Raw genomic sequence first — 22149 nt, 5'->3', positions numbered from 1 at the left:
GGCTTCAATGAATCGCATTTAATTACCTTCAACATTACCAGCTGTTAATTAAGCTAATGAAAATGGAAAAGTGATTTTGGTCCATGAAAATAGCACAGAATATAAGTGCAAGTATATGGGTTCAGTATCATTGTTTGTTAATTATAGAATTGCTATTCAAATTATTGAACAAATTGATTAAAATATATTCTTTGTTTATGAAAATTAAGTGGGTCTATTACGATTAAAGTGACATTACAAACTATTACAGAAACCTAATTGTTTATGAAAAGTGAGTGTCTTTTACCATAATTTAAATTACTTAATGTAGTGATTTAACCTGATCATGCTCAAGTGTTGAGAACAGCTCATGTATAGACGAATGAAAATGAAAACATAATACCACTTATCACTTCATGACTAGCGGGAATAAAACTACATGCATGTCCTTAATCAATAGGCTTTTTCTCTAGTAGAAACCAAACATCAATGTGTACTTTGAGGGGTCAGTTTATGAAAAAGCTAAAAATTGTAGGAGTTACATATATATCTTTACCCAGAACAGGCAATCGTAGGCATTATTTTATTTATTTCAAAATTAACTTTAAATTCAAAAGTTTTTATTGCTGTGACATTTCTAAGGCAGGTACAGATAACCAAAATCTCTTTAGCGACAAATTTAATGAGGTCAGTCACAATATTTCTTTGAATAAACAGTCTATGAAATCTCCTAGATGGGTTTTAAGATATAATGATGAGTTGTTGAAGAATTCATTATTCCTTTGTCATAGGGATAATTTTACTACTGCTATATATCACACTTGCCAACTTTTTGGGGGAGATTACACTTGCTCAGAATTAAAAGCATAATCAAAACGTGTGTATGTACACCCTAGGGAAATAATAACACTTAAATGGCATCTTTAGAGCTGTTCTTTCAGATGAAATCATCAGACCTTAGAAGCTAGGAATAATTTAGTACATTTACTGGCTGAAAATGCTCAAATTGCGGGTCCAAAATCGAGTCTCCCAACAAAATTGGGAGAGTTGGCAAGAATGATATATGTATTTATTCACTGCTATTTACCTATAAAATCTTATGCTACACAATTTCAAAATGTTTTATTTACTATAAATAGCCTCTGACTACCAGCTAATGAATGGATATGCTTTAACGTCAGCAGATTACTTGGTGTGTGCCAAACATTTAAAGAGATTAAAGCTTATTTTTAAACAAAAATTGTATTTAATTCATTGTCATTAGGTAAATAATTCATTCATATAATTCGTTGTCATTAGATAAATAATTCATTCATTTAATTCGTTGTTATTAGGTAAATAATTTATTCATTTAATTTGTTGCCATTAGGTTAATAATTCATTATTCATACTCTTGTAAACGAAAACAGATTTATCCCAGCAGGCTATCTCTCACATCAATCCTCCCTCTTCATGAAATATTTTAAGGGTAATTTTTTCACAGTAACTGCAAAATTATGAAAGGTATTATTTACTTTTAGATTTTTTTTTTATTTACTTATTTTTGTGGATGTGTTTATTGGTTTAGTTATTAATTCCTGAAATCCGGGTCGGACCTGTCTGCTTCTTAGTCACACCATTGCAACTTCCTCTTTGATAAACTGAGACGTTTTTCAGGCAAAAACTATGTCCAATTTTTTAGCTTGCCCAAGCTCTCCAACTTGTTGTCCTCATCGTTGGGCAAGTGGATTTTTAGAATTACAAGTTAATAACAGAATAAATATAGTGACATTTTGCCAGATTTAGCCGGAAATATTTACTGGACATTCGGGGAGGTATCGGAAACAAATTGCCAGTCTGAGGTGATTTTTTCGGACATGTCCGCCATAATTCTGAACACGCTGTACTTAAGGTCATAGGAGTGTATTGATAAACGGAAATAGGAAGAACATCCCTAGTCCAATGTAGGGAGACAGTATCACAATTTCCGCATATTCTGATGTTTATTATTGACAGAACAGTGTGTTCTTTCAATATTAAAGTATTTCAAAGCAATCCAGGCATTAATTCATTTTTTTAATCAATGAGTCGCATGCGTCCATTTTTCTGTACTTCAGGAAACCGGCTACCTATTTCACTGCTGTGAAGTTTTTCAAGAACGATAACTCTTACATGCAATTACTATGTGTATATGGTTTTATTATAAAATGTCATTTTTTAATCATTCATAGATAATTAATTTTACACAATTTCAGTATTTATGAAATTGATATACATTAATGCAATACCTATTTCAGTAACATTTTTATCGACATTGATTTGCAAAAAATTGTGTCTTTAATTTTTTTCTTCAAAGTTCACTCCTTTTTACACAAATTTCCATTTAAAATCCTTAAAATTCTGACAACCTATATTTTTTTGGTGGCAGATTTTTTTCACTTTACTTAAAATCAATATAACTACAAAATTTCAAGAAATTCTACTGAGAAATGGTGACACAATCCTAGTACCTTGACTAACTGCTGGTAAGATTTACATTTTGCGAATATGGTTTGGGTAATGTAGCCATCTCAAAATCCTCAAAATCCTGTCAGTTTTAGTTAAAACAGTGACTGGATTATTTGTGTCAAAACAATGACCAACGATGACCATACTCAAACTTACCAAAATATGAATCCAATCATGCATGAAATATGACAACTACATTGATCTGATCAGAAACCTATTAAAGTTAAGTATTTTTTAGAAACTTCCTTGATCTTGGACCAATGATGAACACACTGAAAATTTGTGAAAAGGTCTGTCCAAGACAAATATGTTAGATTACTTGACATATTCTGTAAAAGGTGATTTAAGCAACCATGACATGATGACATGACCTTGGACTGACGATGACAATACTGAAACTGGTAAATTTATGTCATAGACAAATGTAAGTCATATTGCATGAAAATCTCTAAAGCTGTCTGGCTGCTCCAGTGATCACCTATTTTCTGTACTGGTGACCTTGACTTTAGACTGATAATGATGATCTCACAATACAAGTCCTGTGATATGATGCATAGCGATACGATATATATTCAGCACAATGTGTCTGTGTATGCCTTACCTCTGGTTATACTTTGGTGCAACTTCAGGATTTATTTTATATTATATTTTACAGTTAATGGAAGGAAAAGAAAACAATATTTTCATCAGCAAGATTTAATCACACGGAGAATGTTTCATGATCTCTCCTGATTTCCCTTCTCAAAACTGGTTTGGTTTGTATGGGTTAAACATTTTGAAAAAATGAACTGGTTACAAGTTGGGTTCTCAACTTTTAGGTGCTCAGGATCAAAACTCTGTACCCATGACTGATCTAGATTTCAGTCAAGACAAAATATTGCAGAGTGTTCATGTCCAACTAGTTTCCTGGAAACATTAACAAGAGGTCAATGGTCACATGCCTCTTTGTATTTGTATTTGGCTGTGCGAAATTGGCAGGTGTTTTTTTTATTCCATTCAAGTGATATCACTTCAATAATTTGGTGAAATGTATCACTAAATCCTTTGGTGTCATCGATTGAATTGATGATATCACTATAATCTTTATATCCATCACATTGACAAGTCCGTCTGAATATAAATGCAAACACTTTGGTATTGCTCCATTAGATTCATGAAAAACATCACTTTTGGCATTTTTTTGGCCTCACTTAAGGATGCTTATACCACTACACGGCCATTTTTAGTATCCTCCCCTTTACTTCTGCTTGGATATAAATGTAGCACATTTTGGCTAGTACATTTCTGATGACTAGATGGCAGACAAGGGTTCAAATCCCAGGCTAACCCCTTTGAAATTTTTACTCACAACACATGATAATTTATTTTATTTCAACTTAATTATTTTTCATAATGAGCAAGGTATGGTTTTCTTTTCAGAAATGATTTATAAAAGCTATACTCATACCTGAAAAAAATGGTTTCCAATTCTTAGCTAGTTTTTAGTAGTGCTACCGGGATCCTCAATGATGTCCCACTGCAAAGTGTTGTTTCCCCCATAAGTAAAGACTCAGTTAAGTTAAGTTAAGTTTAAGTTAAGTTAAGTTTATTTCCGGTTCAGGACTAGTGAAAGTCCTCTATACCAGACTCTTATGTTACACAATACATACATATATATATTTCTATTCGGTACAAGTTAATGTCTATGGTTTGATTAATGATTTGTAGTTAAAGAAAAGTTCTTGATGTTTCCAGTGGGTATCTAGCCTGTTTTTAAATACATTTACATTTGGTGCGGAGACAACATTTTCAGGCAGATCGTTCCATATTGTCACTGTTCTTATTGAAAAAAAGTTTTTCCTAAGCATCATTGTTGCACGCTTTGGGTATACTTTTTTGCTATGTCCTCTGTTACTGTGACGATCAGCGGCATCTTTCCAAAGTGTGATTGCATTACAACATTCTGTATCATATATTTCGTTTATAAGTTACCTCCCCTTAATTTCATCATGGGTATAACTGTAACTTCCATGGACCAGGTTGCTCAGTCAGTTACTGCGATAGTTTAACAATTCCAGTGTTTGAATCAAGGTCTAGCCTCGGGACACTGTAGTTGATTTTATTATGTTTATTTCATCTTTAATAATTTTCCATAAAAAACCTGCCAGGCATGATTTTCATTTTAGAAATGATTTATCAAAGCTATGGTCAAGCCAGAAAAAAAGAAGTTTCTAATGCATAGTTCAGTGGTATAGGGATCCTTAAGGCAAATATATTTGTACTTCAGACAAACAATTAAATGGCCCCCTAAAGTCAGGCATCATTCATGCCAACATCTGCTTCTCCAACATGTATCCATCTTCGCTAGCCAAGTGTTCGCTTCGTATACACTCCACTTACCCTTGGCAGATATAGCTGTTTTTATTTCCCTCCACTGCCACCTAGCAGGTATACACACTCCATCAGCGCATTGACATAAGCATGTGTATGTCGAGACGGAGTATAAATGACAGAGCAATATGGAAACAATCCAAAGGCAACACACGTATTTTCCCAGGTCATCATTTACATGTGGCACGTAGTCAAGGATTTCCACCAACTGATTTAACACTCCAGAAGTTTCCCCAAAGATTGTGCGCCTATTTTTTGGGGGCAAAACAGTGACATAAATGACGTGCTTCCGTACAAGGCGTCGCCATTACTGTTTTCCTTCTTCAACAGCACTATATATGTAAGACACAATTTCATTGGATGCGAGCTATTGGCACCGCACAAAACTTTGAAGGCTCGGTAACACGGCTATATCCGCCAAGGGTAAGTGGAGAGTATAGCGAAGATGACATGTATCACAAGCTTCCAGGCTGGATTACCATCATCCAGCTCCCTATAGGTGTTGTGCAAGTTGAGTGGAAATACAGGTTCAATGTTATAGTCTGTTTCTAATTTGTAATATTTGTACTTTGTCATGGATGAAACATGAATACTGACTAATCAATTTCAACCCCTTGTGAAAATGAATTAATATGTCATAAAGTTACATGGAAATGCATGGTTACCGGGGGGGGGGGGGTGTACATAGTTTTGGCCAATACAAGAATGAATGTTCAATTTTGTTTTATTGACATTACAATACAACTGTGTATTCCAACCCCACACCAGTTCTCTTGATTTATTTAAAGTTGATGAACAAATATTGGCAGCTATGTGTAGTAGGCTTCAGATGGTTTTAAACAAGCTTATTGGTTCACAGTGAAATATTTTGGTACAAATGAATTATTTATCATTTAGTGACAGATCAGTGAGATTACTCAAAATGTTTTGATATTGAAATGAGGAATTCTCGTAGATGTTATCCTAGACCCATGGGATAAAGCTACCTTTAAATAAGTATAACAAAGTGGAAGGCAAATCAAATATTAGCTGTTGCTGTACCAGGAAAACTGAATCAATGAACAGCAGCCATGCTGACACCCTACGGTTCCAAATGCAGAACATTGTGACATTATCCAAATATTGTTCATGACTTCTCTCGCATCAGACAATTACTAGAGCCATTATAACACCAGCTTAAGCCAAACATTGGTGGGAGAGGTCAAAATAGCGTTGGCCTACTGTTGGTATGCAAATGCTCCACCGAACAAAAATGTACATGTGAACAAAATTGGTTGAAGAGATAAGCACCGATTTAACAGTTTCAATCATAATGTGCAACTGTCAAAATATAGGTCAGTGGCCTAACTTTTGTACACTCCGTTACCTGAAGTTGTATTTGCATGTCATCACAATTGGTGTTAAGAAGTAAATGAGATGGAAACATGGAATACAAATGATGCAAACCTAGTCCCCTCAAGTAGTACCAGAGGGAGACTAATTAACATGTACAAGCTCATTAACATTCATACTTTATGTACACACAAATATAGAAAATAATACACTTACTTCTTCAAAATGTTGCTGTAGATTATTCTTAATGTTCATCCTGTCAGAAAACTCTCCCGTGACCTCCTCCGAGGCCTTAGCAGGTGTGCCGATCTCCTCATCGGCATCATCCCCCAAGAATATTCGCTCGTCAAAGTCTCCAACACTCAGAACATACTCTTCGTACCGATTGTTTATCGTTTTACTGAAATAATATTGAAGATATATCAATAAGGAAACCTGCTGTTGCAAGAAAATAAGAATACCGTTATCTCACACATCTTTACCATTTGCAACTTCCTCTTTTTAAAATCTCCAGTTTAGGGTACATTTTAATCAATACTATTAACAATGAATCAAGGAACCTAAATTTGGTTGATTTAATGACATTTTACAGTTACACTGCTAGTAACTTCAAAATTAAACAGCATGATGACACACTCCACAGAGTAAGATATGGTAGATAATTCTGGTTTATTTACTGGTTTCTGTTATGGCTGAAGAAAACAAGTGAAAAAAAGATTTGTTCTAATTTCTAGTTTCTGTTCTGACTCCATGGGCTGAATAAAATGACATGTTATACTGAATGTCATTAGTTAACTATTCTGTCATTTGTAGACAATTAGAAATAAGGCAGTTCTTGTAAGAATAATCCTGATGAGACAGGGAAAAGTCATGGGAAAAAACTATTTTTTTCAACAGCTTTCCTGGAGGAATTTGCAAATGAAAAGGAAATAGTAAGAATTCCGGTTTTGTAGTAATGTGCAAAAACTTGATCATAACAAACTTTTACCCAAAAACACTTTGCTTTTCCTTTTGATGAGAATGAAAATGTATCACAAAAATAAAAGAATTGCATGTGGTTTGAATGAAATTGAAATTTTACTGACACATTGTGCCCACATTGAAGGGACTGACTGACCAAATCTTCAGTTTCAGTTTTATTATATCTTCTAATGAAATAAGGAAGAAATAAGTTTCCAAGAGTTTTGGCACAAAACTACAGGAAAAATTTGATGCAGCTATATGTGAATATGATGATAGAACAAAGATGTAAGTGAAATCAGCTGGGTGACTGAAATATGAAAATCTGGTCATTATTTGAATATCAGCCTCCATCGGGCAGGGGAACTAATTACCTGCTATATCGTAAAGGAAACTCTTCATAACTTTGGTTGATAGCAATACTGAAAAGCAGTGGAGAAACTAAACATTAAACCACAACATCAAACAAATCAATCATCAAACATCATGCAAAAACATGGAAGTGTGAGCAACCGTCGAGTCAGTGGGGTGAAGGTTAGGTACATAACAAAACAGAGAAAAGACCTATAGGGCCTGTATAGCTATCCTAGGTACACTATGTATAGTGAGCAACCGTCGAGTCAGTGGGGTGAAGGTTAGGTACATAACAAAACAGAGAAAAGACCTATAGGGCCTGTACAGCTCACCTAGGTACACTATGTATAGTGAGCAACCGTCGAGTCAATGGGGTGAAGGTTAGGTACATAACAAAACAGAGAAAAGACCTATAGGGCCTGTATAGCTCACCTAGGTACACTATGTATAGTGAGCAACTGTCGAGTCAGTGGGGTGAAGGTTAGGTACAGAACAAAACAGAGAAAAGACCTATAGGGCCTGTATAGCTCACCTAGATGGGGCCTGTACAGCTACCTAGGTACACTATGTATAGTGTGTGTATGTATGGATGATGGTTCATGAATTTCAAAACTGTATGAATGCCTTAGGCCTGGAGGTCCTCAAAAAAGATGCATTTTTTTTTTTTTTACAGTTGATCTCGTACTAATAGCAGGGGTCAATGTCACTGTTTTTGACAAGCTTTTTTTGATACTCCTCTAAGACAAGCTACAAGACAATCTCATGATTAGAGAATTTCTTAACCATTTCATCCCAGCAAGCTACAGATTATATATTATTTAAATATTGTGATTATAAATCTCAAGGTTATTTAAAATTAAACAGACGTTCGCAAATTCATTGGCACTATGTGACCTATAAGCTAAAACAACATATGCAATGCCTTCTCTTCCTGGGCCAAGTTCACAACTTTATCTAGGATCCAGTACCCATCCCCAAACAATCAGTATAGCAAAATGTCAGGAAAAGTCTGAAAGATCATTATATTTAGGTACATTTGAGTTTAACTGCATTTGTGTAGATAACCAGCGGACCAACACCTAGCTCCAGTCAGTATCTGCTGAGACAACCAGCTGACCAACACCTAGCTCCAGTCAGTATCTACTGAGACAACCAGCTGACCAACCCCTAGCTCCAGTCAGTATCTGCTGAGACACCCAGCTGACCAACACCTAGCTCCAGTCAGTATCTACTGAGACAACCAGCGGACCAACACCAAGCTCCAGTCAGTATCTGCTGAGACAACCAGCTGACCAACACCTAGCTCCAGTCAGCATCTGCTGAGACAACCAGCTAACCAACACCTAGCTCCAGTCAGTATCTGCTAAGACAACCATCTGACCAACTCCTAGCTCCAGTCAGTATCTGCTGAGATAACCAGCTAACCAACCCCTAGCTCCAGTCAGTATCTGCTGAGATAACCAGCTGACCAGCACCTAGCTCCAGTCAGTATCTGCTGAGACAATCAGCTGACCAACACCTAGCTCCAGTCAGTATCTGCTAAGACAACCATCTGACCAACTCCTAGCTCCAGTCAGTATCTGCTGAGATAACCAGCTGACCAACACCTAGCTCCAGTCAGGATCTACTGAGACAACCAGCGGACCAACACCAAGCTCCAGTCAGTATCTGCTGAGACAACCAGCTAACCAACACCTAGCTCCAGTCAGTATCTGCTAAGACAACCATCTGACCAACACCTAGCTCCAGTCAGTATCTGCTGAGACAACCAGCTGACCAACACCTAGCTCCAGTCAGTATCTGCTGAGACAACCAGCTGACCCAACACCTAGCTCCAGTCAGTATTTGCTGAGACAACCAGCTGACCAACACCTAGCTCCAGTCAGTATCTGCTGAGACAACCAGCTGACCAACACCTAGCTCCAGTCAACATCCATAACTATGTTAATAATCGATGATAACGGTTTTGGCTTTGAAATATTGCAAATGATATCATAAATAAATTGTTACTTTATCACATGGTAGGTTGTGTAAAACAAAGTGTGAAGTGGGAGACAACGACGGGATCAGCTGTCAATCATCTGTTTACCACCACGAGATTGGTATGGTAATCAGTGGTCAAGTTGTTTGATTATGACTGGGAAAGTTCCTAAAGTCCAATAGTACGATAGTATGTATCAAATCACCAAATATTAAATAACTTTCAACCACTGAATACGATAATATAGACCACCAAATGAGAAATGATGTGTATGGTAGCAACGGACCTTGTAGGAATATAAAATTAATCCCCTTTAGACATTTATTGTGATACTGGCTATATCTGGAGAACAGTACCACAGCCCATCTCTATGTCCCAGGCTTTATAACAGCAGATAAAAGTTAAAGGAGAAGAAAACTTGGGTGAACTTTCCATGATATTTCAGAGCAATTTAAGGAAATAATGGGGTCTCGGAATGTTGCATTTCTGATCACTGTGATGTTAAAATTCTTTATCTTCTCACAAAGTTTGCTGTATTTTGAAATGAATTTAAAGAAACTGTTCAGCAGGGCTTCAAACAGACAGACTAAACTGGACAGAATTTGATGGGTAATGTAACCAACCTATCTTTTGGTGGGAAAAAAATAAGAAAATACTTTTTGAATATTAGCTTCAGTGGCATCCTCATATCAAACTGAAGCCAAAAAATGGCAGAAGATCACAAAACTTTCAGAAAGGCTTTTTATTACTATGTAACAATGCCTGCTCTTAGTAGCCCAAATCAAAAAGGCTATCTATCAGTAAGAGTGTTTCTTATATAAACAATTTGAAATTGTTGGAACAAATTGACAAGTGTTCTGTTTACTTTATTTCAACTTGCACATGACAAAATTTGATACAGGTTTTGTCCAAGACTCAGCCAGGGTTAAATGATTGGGTGTAACAGGATCAAAATGCACGGAGAAAATAGCCATTTGATAACATTAACCATACTAAAAATCATGGAAAGTATGTTATTTGTAACAGATGAAACAATAACCCAATGCTCCTGTCAGGAAAAGTGTCTGGTTCTGTTCCAATAACAAGAGCATTAGATTTGTGTTAGAGCTCTATAAAACAACTACTTACAACAACTAAGGAGCCTTCTTACACCCATAAAAGAAACGATTACACATGACATGAAACACACCACATTTACAATGACACACGATTCAGGCTAATGAATACAAAATAGACAAAAACATTAATCAAACGTATCACTCACAACTTAATTTACAAACTTATAGCACGCAACTTGATTTTCTTATTTGAACTTTGTCATGAACGTATTTGTTTTTTCACAATTGAACTTTTTGACTGATGGCATTAAGCTTATTTCAAGATATTTTATATGGATTTCAGCCAAAAGATTGAGACATTTATACATATATGTGGAAAAGAAATTTGATATTTGAGTATTTTTTAAGCTCCTACATCAACAGGTTCAGCATTACATTTCAGTTGATCTGGACATTGACTTCTGATGAACAGTTTCAGTATAAATTGTTATGACAAATAAATGGCTGCATTCAACACCATAAAACAATTATTAACGTCAAAATTACCTGTTTGCTTCAAAGTTTCCTATTTCCAATATTGCTGATAAAGTGTCTGGTTTTCCCTTCAGTACCTAAAATTGAAAGCAGAAAAAAAATCAGTTACTCTCTACTGTTTCATTTTTGACTCATCCTTTGAGTGTAACGTGAATCAAAGATATTATATAAGTTGGACTAAAGAATAACAAGTTTCTACAGTTTAGCATTCAATAGTACATTATCAATAACTACGACCTCCAAAGACTCCCTAGTGTAGGATCAAAGAAATGCAACTTGTGTTATAAAAATGGAAAATGTACCCTGATTTCATATTCGTCAAGAGGAAAAAAAGTCTGAATACTCAAAGTTAAAAGAAAAAAATCATAACAGAAAAGTGTTATGCCTTTCTCTATACAGTTTTAAATGTTATTCAACTGAAGCCTATTCTTAGTTGCTTCAGTGGTTTTTTTGTCTCTTTTGTGAAATTGTGAATTTCATGAACAAGTTACTGTATAAAGGATGAAATGTTTATTTCAATTTAAGGATCATTTAAAAAAATATGTGTGAAACTTACCTTCTTATCAAACAATTTACGAATGTGGGGTTTCCACCAGTGTTCCTTAATAACCTTGGCCTCCAGTTCCAGCCCCTCGTGTTTCTCACACAGCAGTTTGATTATACAGGGGGGTTCTGTCGGGGGTTTCCAGTCTTTGTTGTGGTAATTGTCTGGTAAACCTAGATAAAGACAGGTATTTGTTAATTTGTGCAGTCCAAACAATACCTGTGAAAAATTTGAGGCTTTTCACCTTTGGAACGAGTGCTGTGATATAGGTTTACAAAAACAGGGTTTGTTCTTCCAATCATTTGGTACCATCATTCTACAAGCTGGTTTTCTACTAAAGCAGTGTTCTCTCCAAGCTATTTTAGCAGCTATCAGGCTCCAAGATCTTACCAAGCTGCTATTCGTCTTTTTTTCTTTTTCTCCTTACTCCTTCAATTGATGTTGCATACAAAAATTGCTTCATTAGATAAGGCACAATGCTATGGTCCGAACAAATTTGTCAGTCATACAGCTGCAAAGATGTCTTGAGCAATATATAATGATTCAGGTAACAAACATTTTCAACAGTTATTAACAAGACAAAAAAAGTTTCATGTACCAATTATGTAACTTTTTCATGTAAGTTTAAAAAAATTACATAGTGTATTTTCTCAGATTTTGTTTTTCACTGCCACTACAAAAATCAAAGATACACACCAGCAAATTCTGTATTCAGTAAATCTTTCCTGCCTCCCAGAAGAGCATTGGCATAAAACCAGTCTACACAGGCCAGTAGTAGGTGATAAGAGTTGACCAGATCATCACTAATAGCTGGAAAATTTCCTGAAAATAGAATAAATAACAACTACTAAAACTCACTCCCATTCTTATGACATGACAGATACAGATGTCAGTTTTATATGGTCAACTGAAATCTGTATTTAAAATAGCAAGAATGAACTCCAAGGGGTTTTGATATGTTCACCTGATTAATGAGGCCATTTTTCATCAAACTTTATAGCATTCAATGTTAGCAAGCTACGAGCCAAATATCATTCAGTTCAGAAGTAAATAATTGGTTTAACAAATTTAACTGCTGTGACCTTAAATAAAGGTCAAAGTAATTTCTTTAGCAAAAGTTTGTACCATTCCAAATCAGAAAGCTGCTGGCCAAATGTGTCAATCGTGGCCTTTTTAATCTTCAAAAGAAGTCATTTTAATAATTGTTTTGACAAATATGACCAAGTGACCTGAGGTATAGGTCAAAGGTTATTTTTCTAGCGACGTTTGTAGAATGTTCCAACTTCTACACAGAGTTAATATCTACCAAAACATTTTGTCTACCTAATCTAACAGGTAGCCTGTACACCCTACACGTTTAGTCCGTGCATTTTGTCTGTTGTTTTTTTTTAAATTCATTGCAAGAAGCAGAGAAATATTCTGCATTGTTCTACAGTTATTCATCAAAATGGTAACAGTTTAAACAACAAGAAACCAAACATATTTTGCTTGTATATTGGCAGAAAACACAATATTTACCTTTGACTTGCACAAACATCGTCCAACAAAAGTTAAACACATCTGTTGAGGAACAAGGAAGCCGCCTGCATTAACAAAGAATGCAAAAAATGTCAAAAGATGAAACAAGTTTTGTTGTATCAGTAAGAAAGGCAAGTAAAAACACTGTAGTCAGCACTTTGTCAAAAGACCCACCACTAATACCCCCCTCCACCTGACCCTTATGTAATAACTTCATACCATATACAGCAATACCTGTTCAGTTTAATACAATAGTATCCATACGGTGGGATGACAAGTGTCCCAGTGTCTTGTTAGGAGGGCTATATGTATAACCAAGGGTGGTGAAACAATGAACGAGTGCCCGTTCAATATTACAACCTCATCTGTTTTGTGTGTGGAAGCTCTGGTGATCTTTTTTGAACTGATCAATGTTTCACTGTATTGTAAAACTTCCAAAATTTTGGAAACATATTCTATTAGGCTAATTCTTTCAACTTTATTGTAAAACTTCCAAAATTATGGAAACATTCTATTAGGCTAATTAATTCTATCAAACAAACCTCTGCTTCCTACTTCTGTTCTGCTTTGGTGGTTCATCCAAGGGACTTCTGAAGATATCCAGGAAGATAGGTTCAAACTTTTTGAAGATCACAGTAGACACTGCAAAATTTCTTTCCAGTCTGTTCACTTTATCTCTGAATTCCTGTGGAAGGTTGGCCATATCAGACCATTTCCTCATTTTGTTGAAAAACTGGATTAAACTGTTCAAAATATAAACAAAGACAATCAGAAAATCTTTGTAAAGAGTTTATCTGTGTACATGACCAACTTTTTGCCAGGAGACTATACATTTTCCAGATATTTAGAAATTATAAATTCAGTAGGCAGTAGTACAGTTAGAAGCACAAACAAGGCACAAGAGTCAGAAGTGGAATTCTCCAATACCAAACGGTGTCAGAGAATTCCATGCTTTCATATAGACAGTGCGGCATGGCCACACACCAGACATTAGTCCGAATTATTCTGATGTTTTATCGGTCTGTCGTCGATTAACGTCAGAACTCTGGCCCTCTATAATATGCGGGAAATAAGCGACCCGCGCCTGGGTCGCTCTTCAAATTGATATTTTAGAAACAAATCGTCACTTTCACACACATGTCGCACATGGATCGAAAGATCTATTCCTTATGCACAAGATGAACATAAATGACATGCCTCAAACAACCAATACAACCACTCCAAAAAAAATTTCAAACTTACTCTGTTTTACTTTATGTTTTTGATAGCCCCGCCTTCTAATGCCACGTGACTAAAATCTCAACGGACTACGGCATAACGTTGGGAAATACCTTCGGTAACGCGAGATCTCGTCAAGTCATGCGAAATTGCTCATGCCTTAATTTCCATTAAAAACATGGGTTGGTATAGAAAACGTTAGAAAATACTGTTCGCAATGATCTTTGAAACATGTTATTGATACCACCTAGTGCATAAAGAATAGATATTTCGATCCATGTGCGACATGTGTGTGAAAGTAAAAAATTTGTTTCTAAAATATCAGTTTGAAGAGCGACCCAGGCGCAGGTCGATTATTTCCCGCATATTATAGATGGCCGGAGTTCTGACATTAATCGACAACAGACCGATATAAAAAAAAGTCGATAAAACGTCAGAATAATTTGGACTAACCAGACATCTACCTGTCAAAATGCTTTGTAGAGCAAGTCTGTAAGTCTGAGCAAAGGATACATGGCTGTACACAGCATATGTTGTGTGCTTTGCCATTTGACATCCGTGTCTTTGGTAGACTTTTTAAGAGTTTTCCATACACCTTTGTTCACTTTGGGCACTTTTAACTTACAGTTACCCGGCCTCAAATGTTTTTTAAGGATTTCCTTTCGTTTTCCCTCGTCGACACGAGCTCCAACCGAATTGTTAACAATTCCTACAATCTTATTACCTAAGTCCGGGCCCGTTTGTTGATCGGACGCGAAAAACATCCCCATAGCTTCCAATCCATCCTCATTCTGAGAGTGTGCTTCCTCGGCATCACCGGCATCACTGATAAGGTTTTGAAAGTCGTCCATAAAAGTGGCGGCCGCGAGAGTGTCAACTCCCGTATCCTCACCCGACTCGATCTCCACATCCGAACAAGAACCCTCATCCTCGTTAGGAGTCGCAGTCTGTGACGTGTTTTGTATTTGTGAAATCATTTGTTTCATCGATCTCAATTCCGCTTGTTGCTGTTGAACAATTAATTGGTTTTGTACCAACATACTAGCAAAGTCTGGTTGTCCACGACCGGAAGTAAACACCCCCGGCAGATCTCGCGGAGTGTCGCGTGAAGCCTGCCCAGACAGTGCGCGATTTGCATAATTAATTCCGCTTGCTGAAGATGGAGCTCCGCCCACTTTCTCTTTGTTGACATTGTCATAACACGACATGTGTTCAATTGTCCCGATAACCACTTCCGTCATTGGCGGTTCGTAGACATTGTGTTTGAGAGGCAAAATGTTCCGGGGAATTGTACCTACCCCAATTGACTCCGTCGACATCACAGTCGATCGACATGGCGTGTTATCATGTTGTTCTGCCCCTTCTCTGGGTACAGACGCCATCTTGGGTTCGTGATCCAGTGACGCTACAGCGCCCTGATCAATGACCCGAAAATGTCACGAGTTCGTAGGTTAACTACGTGCGAGACCGCCTCTTTGACTACACCTGACAGGTAAACAACAGTCCTGTGCAAGTAAAGTCTCAACACTGTTGATAATTCACCGTGAAAACTCCAAATAAATCGTAAGAAACTAAGAACATCTTCTGAACCAAATTGTAACTTCTAGTACTGAACCTCTACGTCATCTCAAGGAAGCCCTAAGCATGTTGATTTGAGAAAACCAGACATCTACCTGTCAAAATGTCTAAGTCTGGGTCGGGCCAGCGGATTAACTCAAGACTATTCAGGTTCCAATCCCCAGAAGTGGAGGAAAATTATGTCCGATAAGGCTATTTCTTATCCATTTGATGGCATAGTGGCTTTCCCCTGTGGGCAGTCTTCCACCATGAAAACACATCGTTCCCTTTGGCTCTTTTAAGCACTCTTGTGCTTAAGTTTGTTGATCATGATATACACTAAGTTAAATTTGAGACAAATAATTTATTATTATATTGTGAAAAAATAACACATCATAACATACTGTGTCCAGCCCAGTTAGCATGATGCATCAGCTAGATACCGTTGATGTCATTTATTAAAATGTATTGGCAGTTTGATATGGACACTCACAGGGGAGTCGGACATTCAAAGCTGTTAATTTTTTTTCATAATCATTGAAAAATTCAACTTGTAAACAAACAGTAGATCACGACGTTACCTGAATCTTCCAGCCGAGCGAAGCAGCCTAGTTAGGGAGACACAGTTGCCCTCTATCGTCCCCTTCCCTACAGTCGGCACCACGCTGCGTCTGCAAGCCTCGTACAGCGCACATGCCAGCCAGTGTAGCTGATCTCCCTGTGTGTTTAATGAATGTGCCGGTAAGTTAGCGTAACAAAACATCGAAAAAGCAAATAGTTTAAACATTGCCATGAATACAATCGTTCCAGAAAGGTTTTTACATTGCAATAAATTCAGAAACTGTTAAATCTTACCCATGCGATCGACATATTACCGCTTATGCAGTCAGTAGGACCATACCAACACATCGCGGGGAAAACTTACTTCCAGTGTATAATTTTCACGAATCTTTCGATAGTTATTCCACGATTCTTCCCGTGGATGCTTATCCATGTTCAAATCCAGACATATTTCTTCAAATCGCCGCTCTACGGCATCTTCCCCGTCCTCCGACAAGCCCATCTTCACAACTTTTTACTACAGAATGACCCCTTCCGGTTCAGGGGAAGAATCAACAATGGCCGTCAATTTCTAAACACACCAGTGGCGGGAAATTTAGGACAAGTTAGGAAACGTAGAAAAATTATCGATGCGCGTAACAAAATAGTGCAAAATATAAGCTCTAAACAGCTGTCTTTAAGATGTACAAAATTCCAATTGTCACATGAAATTATTTATCACACATAATGTGATAAATTGATTTACAAGTATTCCAAACTAATGTTTTTTCATAGTAATTTACAAATATAGTAAAAATGTGGTTATTTTTAGATCGCAGCGCGTATTAATGTTTAGGCGACTTGCTCAAGTCCATAATGAGAGGAACTAAGAATTTTTTCTCTCAATATTTTTAATGATATTTTCAGATTCTATTATAATAATAATCGTTATTGTAATCATCCTAATTATGAAAAACAATGGTTCTTAACTACAACAGCTATGGTGGTCACTCTGATGTTAATATATTATTAAATATGCTAAACGGAGAGTGACACTGATGGTGCTTCACTATTTAAGTGATGATGCTTAGCGCTGTGACATTGATGGTGCTTTAATAAGTGACCAGTAAAATATTGATATGGTGTTTGTCTGTGATATTGATTGTGTTACACTGTGACACCAATAGTGCTATCATATTCTAAGCTGTGATATTGATAGTGCTTATCCAAGGCATTTCTAGCTGGTGCTTTGCTGTGACACTTATGGTGCTTAGCTGTGACACTGATGGTACTTAGCTGTGACACTGATGGTACTTAGCTGTGACACTGATGGTACTTAGCTGTGACACTGAATGTACTATTATAAGCTGTCATGTTCTTGGTGCTTAGCCAAGATATTTATGGTGCTTTGCTGTGATATTGATAGTGCTTAGCTTGGACTTAGTTGTTGCTTAGGTTTTATAGCTGTGACATTGATGGTGTTTACACTTGTTACTTCTTTGGTGTTTAGATGTGATGTTGATGGTGCTTAGCTTGGACTAAGTTGTTGATTGGGTTTTATAGCTGTGACATTGATGGTGTTTACACTTGTTACTTCTTTGGTGTTTAAATGTGATGTTGATGGTGCTTAGCTTGGACTAAGTTGTTGATTGGGTTTTATAGCTGTGACATTGATGGTGTTTACACTTGTTACTTCTTTGGTGTTTAGATGTGATGTTGATGGTGCTTAGCTTGGACTTAGTTGTTGATTAGGTTTTATAGCTGTGACATTGATGGTGTTTACACTTGTTACTTCTTTGGTGTTTAGATGTGATGTTGATGGTGCTTAGCTTGGACTTAGTTGTTGATTAGGTTTTATAGCTGTGACATTGATGGTGTTTACACTTGTTACTTCTTTGGTGTTTAGATGTGATGTTGATGGTGCTTAGCTTGGACTTAGTTGTTGATTAGGTTTTATAGCTGTGACATTGATGGTGTTTACACTTGTTACTTCTTTGGTGTTTAGATGTGATGTTGATGGTGCTTAGCTTGGACTTAGTTGTTGATTAGGTTTTATAGCTGTGACATTGATGGTGTTTACACTTGTTACTTCTTTGGTGTTTAGATGTGATGTTGATGGTGCTTAGCTTGGACTTAGTTGTTGATTAGGTTTTATAGCTGTGACATTGATGGTGTTTACACTTGTTACTTCTTTGGTGTTTAGATGTGATGTTGATGGTGCTTAGCTTGGACTTAGTTGTTGATTAGGTTTTATAGCTGTGACATTGATGGTGTTTACACTTGTTACTTCTTTGGTGTTTAGATGTGATGTTGATGGTGCTTAGCTTGGACTTAGTTGTTGATTAGGTTTTATAGCTGTGACATTGATGGTGTTTACACTTGTTACTTCTTTGGTGTTTAGATGTGATGTTGATGGTGCTTAGCTTGGACTTAGTTGTTGATTAGGTTTTATAGCTGTGACATTGATGGTGTTTACACTTGTTACTTCTTTGGTGTTTAGATGTGATGTTGATGGTGCTTAGCTTGGACTTAGTTGTTGATTAGGTTTTATAGCTGTGACATTGATGGTGTTTACACTTGTTACTTCTTTGGTGTTTAGATGTGATGTTGATGGTGCTTAGCTTGGACTTAGTTGTTGATTAGGTTTTATAGCTGTGACATTGATGGTGTTTACACTTGTTACTTCTTTGGTGTTTAGATGTGATGTTGATGGTGCTTAGCTTGGACTTAGTTGTTGATTAGGTTTTATAGCTGTGACATTGATGGTGTTTACACTTGTTACTTCTTTGGTGTTTAGATGTGATGTTGATGGTGCTTAGCTTGGACTTAGTTGTTGATTAGGTTTTATAGCTGTGACATTGATGGTGTTTACACTTGTTACTTCTTTGGTGTTAAGATGTGATGTTGATGGTGCGTACTTGTGACATTGATGGTGCTTAGCTTGGATTAAGTTGGGTGTTTAGCTTTTCATATAGCTGCGACATAGGTGGGGTTTAGATCAGACATTTTTTGGTGTTTAGCTGCGACATTGATATAATGCTTAGCAGTGCCATTGATGGTACTTACCTGTGACACTGATAATTAATGCTAACCTGCTATCAGTGTTACTGTGCTTAAATATTACACTAATAGTGCTTATAGCTGCACCATTGATATATAAGTTGGTGCTTTATAGCTCAAGTGACATGGATGGTGCATAGAAGTGACATTGACTGCTTAGCTAGTACATTGATTGTGCTCAGCTGCGATATTGATTGTGCTCAGCTGTGACGTCTGTAACATAGCTGTGGTATGAATGGTGCTTAGCTGCGACGTCTGTAACATAGCTGTGACTGACGTCTGTAACATAGCTGTGGTATGAATGGTGCTTAGCTGTGAATCATTGATATGGTACGTGCTTATAGCTGACTATTTGGTATTTAGCTGTGATGTTGTGCTTAACATCGAACAGGCACAGCCATGAATGATCACCGCTCTGTTGACATTGATGGTGCTTCGAGGGTGTTGATGGTGCTTCGAGGGTGTTGATGGTGCTTTAAGAAGCAAGCATCCTCAATATCTCGGGGTTACGCTCACTTTCACTCTCTGCACCCCTGGAATCCCTGGAATATGTCATAGCAAAATTGAAGGCACGAAGATAGCTGTTTGTTTGGTCTTGGGTAAAAAAAACTGACCAATCGCTAGGCCGATACTTGTCCTTTGAATATTACAAAGGAGAGACGCCCGACTTCAAAGCCTGTCAATTTTTACCGTTACATGAATGCAAGATTCTTTTTATGTACATCAAAGGAACGAACTAGTCTTCTAGTCTCATCAACAAGGTGGCGCACACCAAACCTTTAATTTTGCTATGACATATTCCAGGGGTGCAGAGCGAAAGTAAGCGTAACCCCTAGATATACGTGCTTATAGCTGACTTTTTGGTATTTAGCTGTGATGTTGTGCTTAACATCGAACAGGCACAGCCATGAATGATCACCGCTCTGTTGACATTGATGGTGCTTCGAGGGTGTAAATATTGTGCCACGATTGCTTAAATGAAGGTTGCGCACACCAAACCTTTAATTTTGCTGACATATTCCAGGGGTGCAGAGAGTGAAAGTAAGCGTAACCCCTAGATATCGAGGATGAGAAGCCAATGGATGGAGCTTAGTTGTGACAGCAACATGGTGCATGATTGTAGCTAGTGAGATGGTCCTTACCTGTGACAGTAGCTCTGCTTAGCAAGTCAAATATAGGTGGTTCTTCCTTTTGATTCCTACCTATTAGGAGCCTTAGTTATTAGTGATGGTGTAAGGAGTTTATAAGGCTATATATTCGCTTTAATTTAAACAACACAAGAAATGCGAACATTTCCACTTGTACAGTACAAAGATTTTTACTGCACATCACTCTTGTTAATTGTCACCATCTTAGCATACTTATATGAAATTACTGTTTGTAGGGTCCAATATGTCAAGGTCTAATGTTCTTGCAACAGCTAGTGAACAAGGTACTGTATAAGGTAGAAATTATGGATTAGATAAAGTCCATCTCTCAGTCATGGTTCTTGACGTAAGAGAAGGCAGTCTATCCCCAGGTAAGGAACTGGCTAGCAGAAGTGAATTAATGTGTGCTAGTTATTCGGCTAATCTACCAGAGTTATGTTTGTATGATGTAATTATTATGCAGGCCTTGCTTTACAGGTGTAGCTGAACTAGACTGGGTCAATTGTCGGCGACCAGGAACTGGTAGAGTGTTCAGAGGGTCCTGTGTTCGAACCCCGGTCTGGCAGTGCATTTTTCCATCACCTGTTGCAGTCTTTCCAGATTCAAGTGTTAGGTGTACACTTTGCAAGCGGATTCTCGAACCTGGGTTGTAAATATTTGTCTTTGGGGAGGGCAAAGACTTAGAAAAAGGAGGAAGGAATGTAGAAGTACAGGACTTGGTCATCGTCTTCGACCAGGTAGCTCAATTCTCCATTCCAATTAACAACAAAAATAAACTTTTTCCAAAATAAAGTGATTTATCGGCAAGTTGTGTGGCCTCGAGTTTTTTACAGAAAGCTTCAATGTTCCAACGTAATAATCATTTGGCCTTATCTTTGTACTGACATCATAGTCATCTGTGTCAGTATAGCAGACATCGAATAAAAAGTACTTCAATAAGTAAGGTTCTCAATGTTTGAAGTCGATCATACGATATCTGACCTCTGTTTCTACTTTTGGCAAAGAAATTGTCCTGGACATTGAAGAGTACCAGAATACTTCCTAGACGCACACCTAGTGATAGTACATTTGCATGAATGCTTATTGTTTCATTCAAACGTTTCACCAGTTAAAATTGTTCTCTAAGCAGAATCTAATTTAATTCTGACCTGGACTTGGATATTCGGAATATTTTAGAAATACTCGTAGCAATACTGGGCTAATGGAAACAATTAGTGGTTTGTGCTCTGCTGGTGGAGCTGACAACAATACAGTCCATCAACGTTACACACCTTTTAGCTTTGCATGTATTATATCTGAATCAGTTTACAGTCAGCGAGGAATGTCAAGGTTTTGGTCCTGAAGTAAGGGCGAGCTACCATTTGAATGTGCTATATTAAAGTGAATGTGTCATATGCGACGGCATATAATTTGATATAAATGCGTGTATCATCTGGTTGAATGTGACCAGTACCCGTCACCAATGACTGCTGTTAACTGATATTACAAAAGATACAAGAGAAAAGCAAC

General features: G+C 37.1%; 1 protein-coding gene across 2 annotated transcripts in view; it reads right to left on the bottom strand.

Moving 5' to 3' along the window:
- Positions 1-17029, bottom strand: part of LOC110462692 (retinoblastoma-like protein 1) — a 36556-nt gene extending 19527 nt beyond the window's left edge. The window contains exons 1-9 of one of the 2 annotated variants that reach the window (XM_021516793.1): positions 16818-17029; positions 16474-16610; positions 13660-13860; positions 13118-13182; positions 12296-12421; positions 11612-11772; positions 11068-11132; positions 7503-7550; positions 6385-6568 (exon numbers count right to left, since the gene is read on the bottom strand). In XM_021516793.1, coding sequence (XP_021372468.1) covers positions 6385-6568; positions 7503-7550; positions 11068-11132; positions 11612-11772; positions 12296-12421; positions 13118-13182; positions 13660-13860; positions 16474-16610; positions 16818-16955 — 1125 coding nt within the window. In that variant the 5' untranslated portion in view covers positions 16956-17029. The remainder of the gene's footprint in view (positions 1-6384; positions 6569-7502; positions 7551-11067; positions 11133-11611; positions 11773-12295; positions 12422-13117; positions 13183-13659; positions 13861-16473; positions 16611-16817) is intronic. The other variant, XM_021516801.1, reaches the window with a different exon arrangement.
- Between the last annotated feature and the right edge of the window lie 5120 nt (positions 17030-22149).

The sequence above is a fragment of the Mizuhopecten yessoensis genome, unplaced genomic scaffold, assembly GCF_002113885.1.
Source record: "Mizuhopecten yessoensis strain PY_sf001 unplaced genomic scaffold, ASM211388v2 scaffold1461, whole genome shotgun sequence".
NCBI classification, from domain to species: Eukaryota; Metazoa; Mollusca; class Bivalvia; order Pectinida; family Pectinidae; genus Mizuhopecten; species Mizuhopecten yessoensis.
This window is presented reverse-complemented; position numbering and strand designations above follow the sequence as displayed.